Source organism: Perissodus microlepis, chromosome 15 (assembly GCF_051167445.1).
Source record: "Perissodus microlepis isolate ML-2025 ecotype Zambia chromosome 15, ASM5116744v1, whole genome shotgun sequence".
NCBI lineage: Eukaryota > Metazoa > Chordata > Actinopteri > Cichliformes > Cichlidae > Perissodus > Perissodus microlepis.
The window spans coordinates 30638910-30660509 of record NC_140475.1 but is presented as its reverse complement, the minus strand read 5'-3'; the positions used below and the strand labels follow the sequence as shown (position 1 = coordinate 30660509).

At 41.2% G+C, this 21600-nt stretch overlaps 1 protein-coding gene across 2 annotated transcripts; it reads right to left on the bottom strand.

Annotated features, from left to right (window-relative positions):
• Positions 1 to 954: 954 nt before the first annotated feature.
• Positions 955 to 17754, bottom strand: LOC146372401 (uncharacterized). 2 transcript variants are annotated; one of them, XM_084952838.1, is made up of 24 exons: positions 17528 to 17753; positions 17215 to 17301; positions 16823 to 16946; positions 16640 to 16742; positions 15943 to 16056; positions 15739 to 15855; positions 13965 to 14125; positions 13454 to 13600; positions 13124 to 13226; positions 12551 to 12679; positions 12197 to 12379; positions 11440 to 11693; positions 9470 to 10315; positions 8943 to 9033; positions 8632 to 8739; positions 6516 to 7097; positions 5697 to 6386; positions 5216 to 5338; positions 4797 to 4925; positions 3546 to 3738; positions 3287 to 3411; positions 2964 to 3154; positions 2709 to 2842; positions 956 to 2612 (listed from the first exon to the last, which is right to left on the bottom strand). In XM_084952838.1, exons 1-24 carry the CDS (start codon positions 17580 to 17582, stop codon positions 2380 to 2382), a joined length of 5022 nt encoding a protein of 1673 aa, XP_084808964.1. In that variant the 5' UTR covers positions 17583 to 17753; the 3' UTR covers positions 956 to 2379. The 2 variants fall into 2 exon arrangements, with proteins under 2 accessions (XP_084808963.1, XP_084808964.1); XM_084952837.1 differs by having other exon boundaries at positions 955 to 2612; positions 5697 to 7097; positions 17528 to 17754.
• Between the last annotated feature and the right edge of the window lie 3846 nt (positions 17755 to 21600).

Genomic DNA, 21600 nt, shown 5'->3' with positions numbered 1-21600 from the left:
TACTTGTTGTTCCTAGAGTATTTAAAAGTAGAATGGGAGGCAGAGCCTTCAGTTTTCAGGCCCCTCTTCTGTGGAACCAGCTTCCAGTTTGGATTCGGGAGACAGAAACTATCTCTACTTTTAAGATTAGGCTTAAAACTTTCCTTTTTGCTAAAGCATATAGTTAGGGCTGGACCAGGTGACCCTGAATCCTCCCTTAGTTATGCTGCAATAGACGTAGGCTGCCGGGGGATTCCCAAGATGCATTGAGTTTTTCCTTTCCAGTCACCTTTCTCACTCACTATGTATTAATAGACCTCTCTGCATTGAATCATATCTGTTATTAACCTCTGTCTCTCTTCCACAGCATGTCTTTTATCCTGTCTTCCTTCTCTCACCCCAACCGGTCGCAGCAGATGGCCGCCCCTCCCTGAGCCTGGTTCTGCCGGAGGTTTCTTCCTGTTAAAAGGGAGTTTTTCCTTCCCACTGTCGCCAAAGTGCTTGCTCATAGGGGGTCATATGATTGTTGGGTTTTTCTCTGTATCTATGAAGCGCCTTGAGGCGACTTTTGTTGTGATTTGGCGCTATATAAATAAAATTGAATTGAATATATCTGGAACAAACGCCCAGAAAGCCTCAGATCAGCTGAAACACTCAGTTTATTTAAATCCAGGTTGAAGACTCACCTATTCTCAGCTGCATTTGAATAAAGCACCAAATCCACACTGTTTTATTTTTAAGCTTAAATTCTTAAACTTACATTTTAACTACTGATTTTATCTACTGTTCCTTTTTTTTTTTTTCTAAAGCACTTTGAATCACCGTGTTGTTGAATTGTGCTATATAAATAAACTTGCCTTACCTTTCATTATCATACAACACAGGAACACACTGGTTACATTTAGGCAAATATGAAAAAGCAGATCCATTTCCGTTTTAGCCTCAACATTCAGAGACGTCTACAACTGAAACAAAGTCAGCACAGCAGGATGATGATTACAATATTTATTTAAAAAAAATAAAAATAAAAATAATGACATGGTTCAGGAAAAACATAGCTGGACTCGGCCCAGTCTTTTAACTACAATTAGGAGAAGAACCACACAATCCATGAGCCTGTTCACTTCAAACTTGCCTGACACGGCAGCTCCTTCTGTCACCGCTCAGTAATTTCCACATAAGAGCAGAGCTCTAGGCCACATGACGAACCCTGTGCTTTTAGACAGACACTTAAAAATACAAAGTTCATGCAAAGTACACACACAAGTCCAAAACACAGAAAAACACGTGGAATTCAAACTCATGCAACTGAATAAATAATAAAAATCTTTAAGTGTTCACCAAGTCTAACAGCATGGGCTGCCACTGTGTTTTTCTTCAGAATTTAACAGGAATTGAGCAGTTTGGCATCACTGGAACAGAGTCCACAAAAAGGATAACTTGTGCAAGAATGCATGTAAAACACACAATGGTCCCCTACAAAAAAAAAAAAAAAAAAAAAAAAAAAAAAAAAAAAAACTCGCTGGAAATACACCACACTGAAAAATTATATAGAGTTCACAATGTACCAGAGCAACATATGCAACGAGGTCTGAGAAGAACCAACAATGACCTCAGGAAAAACTCATGTACACTGCACCCATCTGATGAGTATTAGGAGCCACTACATTCAAGGGATTCTGCACAGAAAAAAAAAAAATTAAAAACAAATATATTCTGTCATGTGTTATGATGACAATCTGAGTCATATTACAACGAAAATGTGGTATTAACTAAAGGAATCATTAAAAGTTGCATTGTGACAAATCCCTTATTGCAGAAGATTTTTTAAGAATAAATTCTGCCCTTAATACTCAACATTCAGTGCATAAAGAACCACAGCAGATTACAGCTGGACTACCATGTGTAAAACCAAGTATCATGTTTCACATAAAAAGCAAAAAACAATAAGGTTTTTGACAATATCAGATTAATGCACAATTTAAAGCTGACACATCAAAATTTCTTCATGTTTCTCAATTGCATATTCTGGAAACAAAGACAGACATGAATTAAAGGGCAGCTTCAGTTTCAGCCCCTTAATCACAGAACATGAATATATTTAAGCTTAAGTTCTTGTGACACAGAAATTTAGAATTTAAGACACACTTAGAGGTTTTATAGTGATAGCAACAACAATAGTAAGGATTGGAACGTTTTGATCAACTTCCTTATTGCCGTGTTAGTGGGCTGTATAGGAAGTGCATAAGGTGTAAGCAGGAAACCTCCACTAAAGAACAGGGGAGAGAAAATTAAGAAAAACACAAAAGATTCCACAGAGAGGGACAACAGCTGAGTCCCGCTGGCTCAGCAGCCAGTGGCACGGTTGATGAAATGAGCCATCAACCTTTCACAGTCGATTCAGAAGCACTTCCTGAAGACTATCTGCGGTCCATACTCCTCGTATTCTTCCTGACTGATCCATACAGAGGTAAAGATAGGCATATTTGCCAACACTGCTCCTCCTCTCCACACTGAGGAGTCTCTATCTTTGGGGCTGGTTACACAAACACTGCCCCCCATGTCTGAGGGCAGCAGGCCTTTGATTTCATCCTGCAGTCGCTCAGGCAGGCCGGGCAGCAGAGTGTTCCCACCTTCAGGAAGAGAGGACAAAACAAATGGAAGCAGAATTTGGAAAATCATTGTACTTCAGATTGTAGTGCAACACCTTACCAAGAACCAAATGTTACCTGAAAGTACAATGTTTCCCAGGAAGCAGCGCCTCAGGTCAATGTCTGTGCTGAGGATTGACCTGTAGATGCTTTCGTGCATCCCATAATGGTCCCGTCCAATCAGCTCAGGTTTGAACAGAATCTCAGGTGCTCTAGATGAACAGGGGGTACACTCTGCTAAAGAGTCTGGCTATACAACAAGCAAGGTGACCGCAAGATCATTTCTAAAACTTAAGTGTTGGTAAAAAGCAGGAAGCAGCCCCCCAACATTACCTGAACCTCTCTGTGCTGAGGGTAATAATCTGCCCATCTGGCATGGTGTAATGCATCTCTCTGCAGGATGACTGCCCCCGATTTAGCTCATCTTCATAGTTGAGAGAGACACAGCAGCACTTCTCCTTCATCTCCCTCACTATCTCCTCCTCTGCTGTGGTACGCATGCACAATCCCTGCTCCCGGAGAAGCTTAAAGAACAAGCACAGCAAGCTGGTTTTGCCTCGTCTTTAAACTAAGTTAGGAACCATCCAGGGATCATGCCTTCCAAGCAATCAATAACATAGCTCCTACACTGGAGCATTAACAGAAGTGCTAAATACCTTTTTAAGATGCAGTGTAACATCTAATCCAGCCAGGGGAAAGCGTTGCACAGCATGAGGTAGACAGTATCCCTCAAACACAGGCACACTGTGGCTCACTCCATCCCCAGAGTCAAACACCACACCTATATCAAATACACACAAGTAGGATCATAGGATCAGATTTGAGTGGTTTAAATACACCAAGCTGAACAAAGTCTTCAGACAAGCCATCATCCGTGTGCATCAATCAGTGCGTGAAGACGAGCGACTACAGTACCAGTGGTTCTTCCTGCTGCGTAGAGCGCTAGCACTGCTTGCATGGCTACATAGGTGAAAGGCACGTTGAAACACTCAAACATGATCTCAACCGCGTGCTGACGATTCTTCAGGGGGTTCATGGCCGCTTCAGTCAAAAGAACCGGGTGATCTTCTGGTTCCACACGCAGCTGCTGGAACGTATGATGCCAGATCTAAGAGACAAAAAGTCAAGCACCAAGAGTAAACGAGCTTGTGGACAACCACCAATACTTTATTTCTCTTGAGGGAAGCATGTTAATGGGTGGGGAAGTTGCAAAGTGGGTGAGTTCTCAAAACACAGACATTCAAACTAGACTAATCCACAGGGACAAATAGGCCTGCAGCTGCCCTCTAAGCCTCAGGAACATATTCCTGCCTGTGAAGTGAGGCTTTTGACAGCATCAACACATATACACTGTGTGACCAATGATGGGATAAAACCAGGGTATTTGCTGAACGGATTTATTATATTTGAGACTTGAACATAAGAGAAAACCATTTGTGCCTTTCCACTTTGCCAGAAAGTTTCAAGCAGCAGAGACTGTATGATAGATGAGCAAATGTACCTGTAACGATCAAGTATAAAATGAAACTTTTGCAGCCTTTAAGGCTGTACCGACTCTCCCACATGCCAATAGCAATTTTATTTATACAGCACTTTTTTTTTTTTATTACGTGTAAACTCGCTTTGTAGATAAAAATACTGACGGCCACCATCGCTACTGCTCAGCCTCCTACCAGCTGCACCTCATGTTACCTCATTCTCAGGTTACTGTGTTCACAAAGCTGGGTGTACACGCTACCCGCAGGCCTGACACGATGACAACAATGCCCCCTCAGCCTTTTATGGCTTAGGGGTAAAAATACTAAAAACCAGTGCAGTAGCAAAACAAAACAGCATTTTAAGTGTAAAGTTTTCTAGTCCATTTATGGATATATGCACAGCTGGACCACAATAACATGTTTTTAAACTGAATGTACACATTTTCCTCACATGTCAAGTACTACAAACAAAAAGGCTTTGGGTCGTGCCTCTTTCAAACTAAGCCTCATATTGCTGGAAAAGACATCCAACATCTTCAGCCAGCTGGGTCTGTGGAACAGCTGTAACCTGTAGTCAGTAATCGAGTTCCAGACGACACATCAATATACGTAACATTTAAGTACTAAAGGGGAATGATTCCGACATGAGTTTTTCATTTTCCAGTTGTTATGCAAACATGAGTATCACCTTTTCCATTTCATCCCAGTTGTGAATGATTCCATTCTTTATGGGGTGCTTCAGAGTCAGAACCCCTCTCATGTGTTCTGCATCGTGACCAATGTAGGCCTCTCTTTCAAGGTTACCATTCAGTACTTCCTGCAAAGACAGGACACAAAAAAAATGTATATTTATACCCACACTTTAAATCCCCATAGTTTTCCTTATAGCTCAAAGTAGCTGTAGGCAGATGCCAACCAACTCTATAAACACACATCATGAGGCTGCTGTAATGAACAGACAAAGGATGCAAAGACCAAGGCAATTTATAGAATACATTTACTGAAAATATTTTGAAAAGAAATGCTCCACAAATATGTTTAAACATGTAGGGGCCAACCTAAGGGACACGAGTTAAAATCAAAGCGTCTAACAACGAATGCACTTACCTCATACTTTGGCACCCCAATTATTGTGGGGAATATAATGCTTGGTAGGTCTTGATCTGCAAATCCTGCTTTTATCAAACCAGAGCCTGAATCCAGTACAATTGGACTCTTGAAATCTGCAATCTAGAGATACAGACAAACTTTTTTTTTTCTTCTTTTAAAAAAACAAAACAAAAAAAAAACCAATTTCCAGAGGTTCAAAAGCACTGAAATGATCTTTTAAGTTTATATTGTGACTACAACTTGATTTGTTTTCAATTCTGGCCAGCGCTTTAGTCTATAAGCCACATTTTAGTCATACATTCAAAGTATGTGCGCTCAGTTACACATGGCACACAGCAATTTAAAAGCCTGGGGTTGGGAGAAAGCTTTCATAAGAACTAAAAACTAATGTTGACGTTAGGCTTTTAAATACGAGATATACTTGATGTTCTAAATGAAGACAAAAAGGTGACAGCTGAAGTAGGATGTGCCCACGTACCTCCGTCATGGGGCTATAAAACTGGATCTGACTTTCAGGTGACCCAGAGATTCTCAGAGCCTCAGAGCTCTGAACGCCATCTAGTAGCTTTTCATTTGGTTCGTCTCTTCCACCTGAGTCAAACTCTAGAGGCTGATCAGCAGTCACTTGGGATACAGACTGTTCAAGTTGGTGGTCATCTGCAGGAGGTGAAGTGTGGATTTCCTCTGCTGACTGCACATGTAGTTTGAGTAAAGATGTGGGCATCTTTTCATTTTTAGTCATTATTTCAGACGAGCGCTGTAATGATGCCCAACAGTTCTCTGGGGGTACATGGTTATTGTTTTCATGTTGTGTTACATTTGGACTGGAAACCAAGCTGTGGCTGGTGTCTGGAGGCACATTTTCTGGCAGCTCTTCAAGTACTTCATTTTGTAGATGAAGTTGGCCTTCACCTACAAAATAATGATCTAAGGACTCCTCTGTGGAGTGAGGAGCTTCGAGTTCAGCACGGGCTTCATTCACAGGAAGCAAAGACTTTCTTGGCTTAGTTACAGGGGGAAGGAGTGATTTTCCACCTGGGTCAAAGGTGCCATCATCTACCCTCATTTCAGGGATTAAAGATGCTTCTTGACTGCATAAACTAGTAGACCTGGCCAATTCATTCCCATCGATGTATTGCGATTGGACACCTGCCTCTTCTGAGGGTTCCTGTAAATCAAATACATTGTTCAAGGTAATTTTGTAATATACTGACAGACCAGTTGTACAACCACTAGCATCTTGACACTGGGAAAGTGGCAGTTGAGCCACATCTTGTGGTGAAGCCCCTTTGGTTACCTTAAGGTCTGAAACATCTTGAATAATTTTAGTCACACGTGTATTCGCAGACCCATCCATGGCAAGGCTGGCGACTGATCTTCCAGAACCATTGGGAAAGAGATCACAGAGCACTCGATCATTATGTTCTTTTCTAGGCCTTTCAGTTATAGAACATTTTTTAAACCTTTCATCAATATCCTCATTCTGTTTCTCCAGCTCCTCTACCTCCCTCTTCTCCTTTTCCAGCTGCAAATGTGAAGCCTCCCTCTCATTGCGTGACGTCAGTAACACATTTGTACCCACAGGTTTGCTCTCCGAGAGCTCAGTGTTGAGTTTCTCTTTACTGCATCGAAACTTGTTGATCTGCAAGTTCTCTTCCATGATTAACCCGTCCAGGATATGAACCTGTCTCAGTTCCATCAGCAGGTCTGGCCTACTGTCAGATACCGTTGGAGCTTCACTGTAAAGCCCATCCGCATTAGCTTTAGTTTCACGTGCAGACCCAGCCGACACGAGGTCAATGAAACCGTCAGATTCTGCAGAGTCAACGCAGTCATCGAAACAAAGAACACCAGCTTCAGCCAGCTCGTAGGACGACATCTTAAAAGAATAAGAAGGAAAAATATAGTGAATACCAAGGGACTATAAAACAAGCTGACAAACCTACTGTGACATTACCCACTGGTTTGTAGGCTTCCCTTCAGGCAAACTGAGTTTTTCCATTCTGGCCATCATCTACCCATTTTTTGGAACCAGCAGTAAATTAAACATGGGTTAAAGGTTTGAACAGGTAAGACTCAGATTGATATCAGGCCTTAACAGGGGCTGATATCTACTCAATTCTGGAATTATTCTCAGAACAACCATCAGCACAATAATTATAAGGAGTGAGTTAGACATTAACAAGCTAAAGATTACTGACATCTGTATTTAATAAGAAAAGTTATTTGAATCAACATCTATTTGAGTTGAATTCAGATCATTTAACCAAAGCACTTTAACTTCAGGGCGTAAACTGATGGCCGGACAATCTTCTTGGTGAAGAGCAAAATTATTTACCGTTACCTGCCAACTAAATACATGCCAGGACAAAGTAATATTACACTGTATGTGAAAGAATGGCAAATGCAAATCATAGGAAATAAAATTATTGAAGTTGAGTCAATAATTGAGCTGACTATACAGCAGTTTTCAAAGTCCTTGTACTTCATGACATCTGGGAATGACCAGTTAAATTTTCCTCCAATGGTTAAAAATCCAGGGGTCCACCTGGTGATTACTATGAATCATGGCTGAAGTTGGAGAAAACCAATAATTACTGAAATAAATTTTTATTTTTGGGTCATAAAAATATCAAGTAGATTAATTACTTCTTACTATAAAAGGCTGGCATAACAGATCTGTCAAAAAGGAGAGTATAAATATAAATCTGAAAAGAATACCCTGAAAGCTGTACAACTCATGGGTTATACTTCATAGAGGAGTAGTCAGAGGCTCCTCACCCTAAAGAGGATCCAGGAGTTCTTACTTTAGTCTGTCACTCTTTTTTCCCGTCTTTTTCTCTAGCTTTCTGCTACGTGTGCATATGCTTAAGGCTCTAAACCCTGGGGTTGCTTTGCTTTGTGTTGTCTTGTTATTCTGTGTGTAGTTATGTGCTCCTTTATTTTTGCATGACTGTTCAATAAACTCTTATTTAGTCCTTTGATATAAAAACCTAAAAAACAAACTGCAAGTGTGTTTTGATCATCTGAATGTAGACGGTCTGTGGGAATGACAGAAGAGGAGACGCTGCAGAGAGGCGTGTAAGAGGGCAACTTGGGTTCCCATTTTGGATCGTTTAATAAATTTGGCCAGATTTCCCAGAAAGGAGAATTGCTCCCAAAGTGGGATAAATCCTGTCTCTCCTAACAAGACCAGGTTTCCCCAATTGTTTAGAAACCACACATCATTTTCACATTTTGTCCATCTTCATCTTATAGTCTAAAGACATCCCTGGACCTGTGACTTGTGTAACTTACCTCTTATTCCGTGCCATAGAGGCATAGAGTAACTGAAACAAACTGATGTCAAAAAGTAAGATTGAAAATTAATAGACTCTGTAACAAAGAGCTGATCTGCTAGATGCTTCACCTACCGTATCAAGCTGGTCCTCACCATCACACAATCGCCAGACACCCTGCCTGTCCTCTGTCCTCAGCAGTGCATCTAGCACAGCTTCCTGAGCCAGAACATTTTCCTCCTCCTGCAAAATAAAAACGAATAGTTATGTCTATAACTTCTGTTCCCTTTCAGTCGATTCCCTCGGTACACTGGACACGCGAGGGCGTGATATCCCATACTTATGCATTGTACCGAGTGAATCGACTGAAAGGGAACTTGATCCGTTCTGTCCAGAAGTCACAACAACCAGCACTGTCTTCATTTCTCAAATGATCCCCCTCTCACCTCTAATATTTCATCAGCCTTGTCCAAGATATTCTCCACTTCCCTCAGACCTTCCTCTTCCTTCACATCCCAGTCCTTCATGGACAACTCGCTGGAAAGTCGCGAGGGGAAATAAAATAAGGCATTAGGCAATTCTTCAATTTGCCTTTTCCCAGTTTACCATCCTTCCTTCAACTCTTTCATCTTACCCTCATTAATTTGCTGCCATAAGGAATCAAAGTAGACAATACAGTGTCTGTATGTTATGATGAAATGTAACAGTAGGTGCCACTGTAGGGATTTTACTGGTTCAGAATGCAGTCCTCATCATAAATTGCAATAAGTCAGAGTCCCCTTATGTGACAAATCTAATTATTTTGTCACTTGTGACCAACAATAAAAAAATTAATTAAAAAAAGATTACTTGTGTAGGATCTGTGTAACAACTGAAATTTCAATACCACTGCTGAAATTTCTTTGAGAATTGCACACTGTAGGAGAAGAAACATACTGATCGACATTTTGACATTTGAAGCCAAACAAATTACCCATCATCATCGTCATCATCATCTTGATTTTGGTCATGGAGGTCATAAGAATCCCAGAGTAGAGTAGGAACCCCCTCTGTGGAACAGATAGACTTGTCTTTTCCTTCAATAACGGTGCTGGAGAGAACACTGCAAATGGGACTTAGTTCAGGATGTTCCACACAACTTTGTGGATGTAATATCCAGTCCCTGCTCTGTGATCCTTTGGGTTCTGTGCTCCTTAAAACCTCTGGTGTAGGCTGAATTTGAGACCTGCTAGCCTGGGTGCCATTGACATGCTCATCTGAAGAATCGTGATCAACTTTTTGAGGTGCTGGATTTTGTGTACTGCTGACAGTGTAAGAGTTTTCCAAATCCTCTACCGGCAAGCTAAGCCAAGGGTTACTGGACACAGCAGCTATGCGCTTTACTTTGATCTCAAACTGATTCAGCAAATCAGCTTTAGGAGAGCTTCCTATAGAGCCCAAGTCATGGTCCTCTCTGTGAGCCCTACAATCTGAAACACTGGAAATAATGTCATGGATTTGAGGCGGGCTTGAGGCAGGTATTGCAAAGTCTCTGGTTGCAGCAAACGGGGAGGATGGTTTGCCCGTAGCTGACACCAACCCTGAACCTCCGGTCAAGGGAGCTGTTCCAAAGACATGGGCAGCTTCTTTACCACCTTTACATTTAGCGGGGTTTGACTCTGAAACATGGTGTGGCACAGGTTTTGACGTGGTAGAATCAGCAGATAAAAGATTCACATGGTTGCCCCTCAGTAACTCATACTGCCACTGTAGGGCCATCTGGAGTTGTTCGACAGCCACTGGTCCTGAAGAGCTTAGAAGTTTCCTCAGTGTCAAGCACCTGACGAAAAAAAAAAAAAAAAAAATATGAATAGAAAATGAAATAATGGCACCAGAAAAAAAAAAATTAATGTGGCAAACTGGTGTGGCTGGCTGCTCAGCCAAACTGTCAAATCTCATTTGACATACTGAATATTTGGGTTGAATGGGTGATGGATCAAAACTAATTGATCAGCCATAAGCTACAAACGCTGATCAGCTGATTAAATCTATTCCAAATATTACTCCATCTGCTAAAGGAGAAAAGAAATTATATGATTCAGTGACAGCATGAATAAATAAAGAATCCAGTGGACCAATGAATACAGACGACGACAACACTGGAGTAAAACCATTTAAATTGCCATCATCTGCCAAACTTTCATTTGATTGCTGAATTAGTTGTTCAACTGAAGATAAAAATATAGATCACACAACGGACACAACTTATAGATGTGATATTTTACCCAGCAAAGACTCATTTTGGCGATTCTGAGTCCAAGTGAAGACATTTCACCTTTCAAAAAGTCACTCAAGTGTCAACAAAAAAAATAAAAAACCAAACAAAATGGATGAATGTTTGTTACTCATCATTTAATTAAAAGGTTAAACTTTGATAGAAATTGATTTAATCTCTGGTACATCTCTTTTTGTGGCTTGTAACTCATGCAAATCACAAATTCAGCAGCTCAAATTAGAATATTTCATTCAAGTTTGAGTAAATTACTATTGAAAAATAAAGTTGATTCATAGCATCATAGCAGGTCAAATTCTCAAAATAAGGAGCTGCACTTGAGTGCTTCATTCCTTACCCTTCCTACAAGAGTACACACTGGATGATCTTTTATGAAAGGATAACATACTTACACATATTCAGTTTTTACCAAGTCTGCTTTCTGGAAGAAGACCAAGCTTCCTGCTAACAGCCCATAAATGACATTTGGTAACGGCAGTGGTTGACATGTCTGATGTCTCAGGAAGCTGTGTCTACTTTTCAACAAATTTGCTTTTGCACAAAACTGCAAGAAAGTTGATAATTGATGCACACGCGCACCTTATTTGCTTACACTCAAGGTATGACTTTGTACACAACAATCTGCACTTTCTGTTGAAATGGAAAAACCCGTTTAAAATCAATCACATCACCTTTGAGACATCTGTTTCCCCATCTGCTGGATCTCATCATCTGGGATTGCATTTGCCAAATGAGACAGATGGAGCAGCTCCTCCATTTCTGGAGGGGGATTGTTCTTCAGAAAAGTGGACAGCCTCCATCTCCACCCAGGCATCATCCCCCAGTTCTTCTGCTGCAGCTGGATGGAGGAAGCCTCTTCACGAACACCCGACAGGAGCTCCTGGAGGAAGTTCTGGCAAAGGACCAGACTGTACCAGCAGCTGGCCTAAACAGGTAAACGGCATAATTTCTGCTATTCTTGGGGGTGGGGCCAATTTATTTTAGACAACAGTAACCAGGTATGGCAATAACAAAGTTAGACTCAAATTTTTGATCAACATCATCTTTAAGTAGTTAAAAAGCATTTGTCCTTGAAATTAAAAATGCACACCGGCTGCCATTAGACAGCACAGGATGATAGAAAAATGTTAGTAAGCCAGTTGGATGATAGGTCAGTGTGATTTGAAAGAGGATGTCTGGCACATGTGGAGTGAAAAAAAATAAAAACTACTGTCAGTGATTACAGTCAGTAAAGGTATTTTTGTTGTTTTGTTTAATGTGGCGAGCATTACCTCACAAGAGTAAGACAAAAAGCTGTTGATGGTTAGCTTAGGTTCCAAAACAAAAGTTCTTCCAATGAATCAAATGTGCTGCTGATGTTCACGCTACAGGACATGCCAGTTATGAGCACTTGGTATTACCGCGTCTGTAAGTTTTCCCACAACTTGCCTTGCTGTAGTAGCGATGGTAGCTGGAAACTGCTCTGAGGGTTTGCAGAATCAAGTTCACGGCAGAGTCAAGTTTGTTCTTCAGCCTCTCCAGATCTGCAGCCCAGCTCCCTGTGGGCTGACTGTCCAAGGGGAGAATCTCTGCTGAAGTCTGGATTACATCTTCAGCCCAGCAAACAAGTGCCTGGTAGGTGAGAGGTAACCTTTACTTCAAGCACAAGTTAACAGCATCCGTAACACAGTTAGCAACACTAATGTTACAAACAACTAGGATTTAACTGAACCGTGGTGTAATCTAATCGAGGTCGATCTATGTTGCAAGGTAAGATTCATAACATGCAAACTAAAGCCATACCATAGCAGGAGTGTGGATGGATGCTTCAAATTCAGACACCAGAATCACAGCTTTTGTAGGGTCCTTGGCAATCTCTACTTTGAAGGGCTGGATCTTCTCTCGAAGAAGAGTTTCAATCTTCTCAGAAACCTGTAAGCAAGCGTCAAGAAAACCCAACATCCGGCTGCCTTTAGTTGTGGATCGGTTGTTGTTCCCCCATTTACTGGGAGAGCTGATAATTTTCTTCAAGTGGTCACACTAGTTTTCCACAAACACTGAGCCGTTTATACTAACACGACTATCTGTACTTTTATCTAGTTCTGTACTTAGCTGCACGCCCAAGGCCATTTTTAAAGATGAGAACTGCACCCTTGGCAATTCACAATCAGAAAATGATTTAATAGTTCATATTCTAAGGTTATCCAGATATACAAAGCCACATTTGTCATGTGGATACTCAGTTTTGTGGTGAAACATTCCCCACTCTGCTCAAACCAAAACAGCCTGAGTAAAGTGACTCAGGTAATTTAGGTTTTGGTTTAGACCACTAGGTTTAAATTTTTTTTTAAAGGAAACCATTACATGTGGACCCACCTGCAGCGCATTATCACGCAACTGGAACACACGTAGCCTTAAACGAGCTTTAGAAAACAGCTGCTGCCACAGCAACTCCACTTTTTCCACAGCAGCAGTTATCCTGTAATTAAATGGCACAATGAGCAACATCAACTCTTAAAAATGTCCGATACAGTTTCTTAGAGTAGCAAAAAACATTAATCTTGGATAATCCTTAGTCATACTGGCATTTTGCTTTAGCTGATGTGAAATGGGATCATTACAAAACTGCTGTATGGACTTTTTGGTGGATTAAGATAAAAAACTCATTTTCATGACTTGACACTGAGATCTGGCTGCCTGCAGTACCTGCTGTGGTTCTGGAGCATATCAAAGGCCATCTGAGTGAAGAGGGCAGTTCCAGCCATATCCTGGAAGCACGGCTCCCTGTCAGGCCAACGCAGCTTCCCCACCAAGCTCTCACAGTTCCTCAGTAGCTCCTCCAGCCCCAACTCCCTGATCACATCATACATGTGGGACAGTAAGCTTTAATGTTTACCTGTGAAACGCCCTTAGATTGGTCAGAAGCTGCCAACACCACCTCTTTCATCTGAACGTGCAGGGGTAACCCTGGGTTAACTTGATAACCAGCTTTCTGAAACAGTTTATCCTGATCGACAGTGTTAGAGTAAGCCGCTTCACATAACAGAAAGATACCCACAGCACGTTGAATGAGTTTCCTAGTATAGGGCCAGAATCAGCAATTAGAATTTCAGTGAATATTTGATTGACAAAAATATTGCAGACAAGAAAGTGCCACGCCCTTTTTTTAGACTGCAGCTGCTTGATAAGATCATAACCAAGAAGTGGCAATTCTAACCTCCTGAGCTGCTGAAACTTGGCTTCAGTGCCGAAGCAGAATTGCCGGAGCTCGCTGACGGTGGTGGGCAGTGGCAGCCTGGACAGAGCCTGCAGTGCAGAGATGCATGAAGGCAGCCGCTGGACTACAGACACAAACTCCTGGACAAACGCATCGATCTCCTGCAGGAAGCAGCATGAGTCAGAGATCATCAAAATGCATCTGTGCACACAGGATTTCACAATATGGGACTTCACTACTGTTTATTTTAGACAGCTTTAAGGTAAGCATGAGTTTAAGGCTACTCATTTTCCCGATTTAGTTATGTCAACAGTCGATTAAGTCAACCAAATCCCAATTCAGTCTATGGGGATTGTATCCAAAGTAGTATCCTAAATAGGTTTCCCCACAGGCAAAGAGGTGCCACAGTTAACAGTCATGGCCCAGCTGAATATGACTGAATGGATAATTAATGGAAAGAGGGCTCCTTTCAATGGCTAATAAGATCAGCTCATTATGCAAGGCATTTGCACAAGCTTCATGGTGGTGACCAATAAGAGGTGCTGGCTGCTCAAACAGATGTCTGCATCTATGCTCGCAATAAATATTCAATGGATTCTGACCTATTGTTAGTTATTAGTGGATTACCAGAGAGACTGTTTCTCACGTCACACTTGAGCAGAAACATTTCAACATACACACAAATCCCCCGACTAATCATAAGACTGATTCTTAAGTCTTGCTATCAGACTAACGGTTGTGTTAAATAAATATAACAAATTAGTTAGAATGGTTGGCTTAAAGTTGGTTGGGGCAGACAATCATCAACATAATCACTCATTAAAAAAAGAAAAGTATCCTTAAACACTGACCCTTCAGCTGCTCTTCCAGCTTATTCCTATGACCAAAAGCTTTGGAAAGGAAACATGACTACATCGTCATATATCTAAATAACAGGCAGGACAGACATTCATTTCTTTATCTTACTCATACCTCTTTATAGATGCACACATTACAAGTAGAAAAGCTCATGTTAAATTCCATATTTGTAGCTACCTTTGCTACAGTTGGTGCATGACAAGTTGTTCTCCAAAGAAGCAGCAGCATTTTAATACAGGTGTTTATCTCTTCCTTCAGCTGCTCCCTTTTGGGCTCAGAATTGTCACCTGCATCAATTTTATTCTATCACTAGTACTGTCTTCTGTCACCCCCCAACCCCTCTCATTACATCCATGAATCTTCTGAGGTCTTCCTCTTTTCCTTCTGCTTGGCAGTTCGATCATCATCCTCTGTATAATTTACCCACTATCCCTCCTCTGCACATGTCCAAACCATCTCAGCCGTCTCTCTGATGGACTCGTTTCTAAGCATCTGATTTTCATTCCTCTTCTGACACTCCTAACTACTAATACAGTACCACATCTTGGCACCTTATCATATACTTTGTGTAGATCCACAATTACACGGTGAAGCTCCTTCAGAACTTCTCCATCAATATTCTCAAAGCAAATATCACATCTGTAGTGCCCTTTGTCAGCATGCTGCTGTTCACAGCAACTCCTTCATATCTTCACTGTATATCTCATCAACTGCACATCACATTCCTCCATTCCTCTGGCACACTTACTCTCTGGGATTGTTTCCATCTGGTTAAAGTCCACTCCCTCTGTCCTGTCCCATAAATCACCACAGATATGTGATCAAGACCACAGGCCCTTACCCTCTGTATCCTCTTCACAGTGATTTTTCTACACTTTCTAAATGAAACTGGTCTCGCAGAAAGCAGCATCACTACCTTAATGAAGGCAACCCAGCTCTGATGACGGTACATGAGGTATCCACCCAGTGACCATGGTAGCTGGCTTCGATCAATGTAGTTCTGGAGCTCTGGGATTTCTCTCAGAAGGACCCTCTACAAAATGTTTATAAAAGGAGATCAGAACTGCTCACTTACATTAAATCTAAACAAAGTCTGTGCATAACAGTTTGATATACTCACTTTGAAAGAAGTAGGATAATCCTTCGATGGAGCCAGCAGCTTCAGCGTTAGCTTCTCAAGATCCTTTTTTTTGGGCTGAAGGATGTACACAGTGTGGACTGTGCGCTTTTGTAACTAAAAAAAAAAAAAAATAGGAAAAGAAAAATTTGCACCAACAATTATTCTTTGTTTTCCTCAGTGAAAACACATGGTTGCTCATACGGCACTCAATCACACAGCAGCAAGTTTTTAAAATGGCTTCATTGGTTAAGTAAACGCAAACATCTCTGAAACCCTTTGCCTCATCTTCAATTCTTCAGGCATTAGATTCATGCAACATTTTCTCCAATTTAACTCCCCAACAGCAAGAACACATAAAATGTAAAAATTTATCGCTAAATGAAAACCTTCATTCTGGATTTCTACGTTTTTGTCCTTCCACAGGTTAGACAGCTGACGTCTAAACAATATTTCATTATTATTTGGGACTCAAATTCTTCAGAGTACTTTGGGGTTTATACTTTGTTCACAAAAAAGTAAATAATACAATTCATATTCATCACAATTCAACAGCAGCCTGCTGGGTAATAAAAGCATGCCTAAAAGCATTTCAGCATAGAATTTCAGTCTAAAAAAAAAAAAAAAAAAAAAAAAGTAAACCATCATCTTGAAAAGGTCTCACAATGTAGCCACACACTCCACTTCATCATAACAATACCTCAAGCAGCAGTAGAGACTCGACAATGAAACTGATGGTAGAGAGTGAGGCATCCCTCAGATCAGCCACGACTGACACCATGCTCTGCTTTTCCTGTTTCTTACTGTCAGAGAGAAACAGTCCAAACATCACTGTACACACAAACACAGTGCAAAAAAAACGTGTTTGTTGAATTCCACCTACTTGTGCTGATACTGAAAGTAATTTATGAAGTCCACCACTTCAGCTTTGCTGAGGTCTGAGGAGAGTTTGTATTGCCCATCCACTGGGAACATAACCAGAGGGCAACCATGTTGATCAAAAGTACCTAAAAAGCCAGATAAATCCATTATGTGCAAATTTTAGGGATCAAGAAGGAAAATAAAATGAAAGAGGCCTAGACATCCGGTCCGAGTTAAGGACATTTTCATGTGGCTGCCAGTTTTGCCAAAATAAATGAAACATTTAAAAAAGACTGAGTATCACCAGGAGTGGAGGAGTTCTAAAGCCTTCACACAAGCTCTCTTAGGTCTCACACTTTCAAACATTTATGAATACACCAGGCACATGATACACAAATGTGGGTTAATAGCTACCAGGGAATAACACCGCTCCGGAGCTGAGCACATGATCCGCAGGAAGGGTCGGGGAGGAAGCACTCTCCTGCAGCGGCTCCGGGACGTCTGAAAGGGTTGGGAAGAAATTATTTTTATTGGCTCACACCCGAAAACTCCAACAGTCCATAATATCTGGCCGCTCCAGCAAATTCCTCAGCTCCACACAAAAAGTTGGCTAAAAAGTTCATCAGTGCTTCAGTCATGAACCCAGCGAGGTGTCTGTGTGCTGTGGCTCCATGGGAGCAGCACTGACCGGCTCACCCTCACCGAGCGACACTGGTCTCTCTCCTACCTTTTGCGCGTCGGCTTATCGGAGATTCTCCACTCCTGGCTCGTTTCCAGGACATGTTTGCGCCTTAAGCGTATTCTCTGTGTGTCTCCGAACCGGACTCGACACTGAGAAGTTCTACTGCGGAGCAGCAAAACAAAGACGGATTAACCCCGGCTGCTCTCTGCTTCTTTCCGCCATCTCACAGCCACCCCAATCCACCTGACTGAATCAGCTCCAATGACTGAGGGCTGCTCGCTTCTTTTATAAACCAGGAGGGCGGAGGAAACGCCGAGAAGGACGGACAAAAAGTGAAGCCCACCAACCGACTCTGCTCAACAAGCAAGTCATTATTATATACAGCACTAAGCCCGTGAGAAATATGTGTTTGAAGTTAACGTTTCTTGTTTCATAATGGCAAGAGACACAAACAACACAAAATGACTGCAAATAGATCCGACAGAGACAGTCAGAGCTTACTCAGACAGAACTCAACTCCAAAAAAATGACCACAAAGAGAAAAGTCAAAAAGACACACAATAAAGAGACACCAAAAGACCTCAAATAGACAAAAAACAAACAAAAATCATTCAGAGACTCAAAATAACAAAACTATTAACTTCAGAGCATCTGGTTCTAAATTTTTGTTGCACAACATTCCCATCCCTCCTCATATTATGTACAAATACTAATGTGAAAGCTGGATCAGCAGATACAATATTTTTCATCACTTTGAGGCTTGAACTGAAACTATTTACCTCCATAGAGCAGGCCACTAATGCCTCAAGTGTTTCCTTTTGTGTAAGAACAAGTTCCAGTGTTCCTCACTTGACTGGTCTGACTGCATGTCTCATGATAGGCAGTGTTTGTTTAACTTCACGGTAAAGCTAAACAGCACCATTCAACTATGCAGTTTCTGGAGACCTTGCAGTGGGATTGGTCTATTTTGTGGGTTGGGCGGTGGTCAGGGGCAGAGGTCCTGTGGTCCAACCTCCGGTTGACAAATCTACCTTTAGATTGTAAATGGTAAGTGGATTAGTTCTTTTCTACTCTACTGGAGTACTCAAAATGTTTTATCCCATTTACCCATTTAAATGGCCTGTAAATGGTAAATGGCCTGTATTTGTATAGCGCTTTTACTAGTCCCTAAGGACCCCAAAGCGCTTTACACAACCAGTCATCCACCCATTCATACACACATTCACACACTGGTGATGGCAAGCTACATTGTAGCCACAGTCACCCTGGGGCTACAATGTTATATGAACACTTGCCCAAGTATACTTTGACATGCAGACTAGAACAGCCAACCTTCCAATTAGTGGACGACCTGCCAAATCTCCTGAGCTACAGCCAGCCTTCAAATTGGTTTGGAAAAAATGATCCAGGCCATTATGCAGCCGATGCTGGTGCATCTACTCCAGCTCAAAAGGAAAGCCACTGTTGGGTCTGTGATAGAATCCTAGGCCCATGCCCTTCCCACAAACAGGATGATGGAGGCATAGAGTATGACATCACGTATCTGGTGGAAGAAGTAAAGAACCTAAAGTGCCTCTGATCTGTCCATCGCTGGCAGGGAAGGGATCTGAGCTGGTGATTGAGACTGAGAAATACTGGCTAGATATAACTGAGCTTACCTCAACAGCTTGGGATCTGGAACCTCCCCCTGCCCACCCCTTTTCACCAAGTGCAACTCCAGTCAGCTGAGTTTCTTGGTCATACACAGAAGTAAAGGTAAGTAGTATTGGTACTAGCGATGACAGGAGGACAGAAACTTCAGTCTTTCTGTACTTTCCTGAAGTGATATAGTTCACCTTGCTTGTGGTTATCTGCTGTTAGAGTTAAACTTGTAGCTCCAATCTGCAGTGCACTGGCATTACATGAAAATGGGTCAGGGGTAATGTAGTGAATAATATATGTTATGGACCCATATGCTTTCTCTGTAGCATCTGAAAAGATATGAATGCTGTGTGTGGAGTCTGACAGGTCTGGGATGCACATAACATCTTTGAAGAGGGAGAGCATGGAGCAGTTTAAGTTCACTCTCCAGCTACAGCTGGAGCAAGTCGTGTGGCAGGTTTGAGCCATTTCGCTCTTCTCTAGCTCCAGAGATTCTTCACCAGTGTTTAAGCCACGTTTTATTTTTTTATTTACTTTTTTTTTATTTAAGCCAGAGCAGTGTAGGGAATAAGCATGCCAAAAAGATGGTATTGTCTGGGTAGGACCCAATTGGTGTTGTGCATAGTGAACTCAGTGTGCTCTGCATGACTTGATAGTTCATGATGACAGGCTTACAATGATACTGAAACCCTATACTCCATTTTGGTGTCTCTGCCCCATCAGGTGATAGCTAGATCTCACTGCTCTTCAATATTTTCTGCACCAAAGAGTAAAACAGTGAAATGTGGATTATTAAACATTAGGTCTCTCTCTTCCAAGTCTCTGTTAATACATGACTTAATAATTGATCAACAAATAAATTTATTCTGCCTTACAGAAACCTGGTTAGAGCAGGATGATTATGTTAGTTTAAATGAATCAACACCCCTGAGTCATGCTAACTATCAGAAACCTCGAAGCACAGGCTGAGGGGGCGGTGTGGCAGCAATTTTCCACACCAGCCTATTAATCAACCAAAGCCCAAGACAGACTTTTAATTCGTTTGAAAGCCCAATGCTTAGTCTTGTCTATCCCAGCTGTAAAACTCAAAAGCCAGTCTTATTTGTTATCATCTATCGTCCACCTGGGCCTTACTCAGAATTTCCTATTGTCGGTGATTTTAACATCGATGTAGATGCTAAAAATGACAGCCTCAACACAGCATTTAATCTGTTATTAGACTCAATTGGTTTCTCTCAAAACGTAAAAGAACCCACCCACCACTTTAATCACACTCTAGATCTTGTTTTAACATATGGCATAGAAACTGAACATTTAACAGTGTTTCCTGAGAACCCTCTCTTGTTGGATAATTTTCTGATTACATTTAAATTTACAATAATTGATTACACAGCAGTGGAGAGTAGACTTTATCAAAGTAGATGTCTTTCTGAAAGTGCTGTAACTAAGTTTAAGAATATAATCCACCCACTGTTATCATCTTCAATGCCCTGTACCAACACAGAGCAGAGCAGCTACCTGAATGCTACTCCAACAGAGGTCGATTATCTTGTTAATAATTTTACCTCCTCACCATGTATGACTCTGGATACTGTAGCTCCTGTGAAAAATGCAGCTTCAAATCAGAAGTACTTGACTCCCTGGTATAATTCTCAAACACGTAGCTTAAAGCAGATAACTTGTAAGCTGGAGAGGAAATGACATGTCACACATTTAGAAGATCATCATTTAGCCTGGAGAAATAGCTTGTTGCTTTAAAAGAAAGCCCTCCGCAAAGCCAGAACATCTTACTATTCATCATTGATTGAAGAAAATAAGAACGACCCCAGGTTTCTCTTCAGCGCTATAGCCAGGCTGACAAAAGTAAGAGCACTGTTGAATCAACCATCTAACATTAACTAGTAATGACTTCATGAACTTCTTCACAACTAAAATTTTAACCATTAGAGAAAAAATTACTCATAATCATTTCACAGATGTAATATTATCTACAGCTACTTTCAGTACCATTGATATTCATTTAGACTCTTTTTCTCCAATTGATCTTTCTGAGTTAACTTCAGTAATTACTTCCTCCAAACCATCAACATGTCTTTTAGACCCCATTCCTACAAAACTGCTCAAAGAAATCCTGCCATTAATTAATGCTTCAATCTTAAATATGATCAACCTATCTCTAATAATCAGCAAAGCACCACAGGCCTTCAAGCTGGCAGTAGTTAAACTGTTACTTAAAGAGCCATCTCTAGCCATCTCTTAGCTAATTAAAGGCCAATCTCTAACCTTCCTTTCATATAAAAAATCATTGAAGGAGTAGTTGTCAAACAGCTAACAGATCATCTGCAGAGGAATGGTTTATTTGAAGAGTTTCAGTCAGGTTTCAGAGCTCATCACAGCACAGAAACAGCTTTAGTGAAGGTTACAAATGATCTTCTTATGGCCTCTGACAGTGGACTCATCTCAGTCCTGCTAGACCT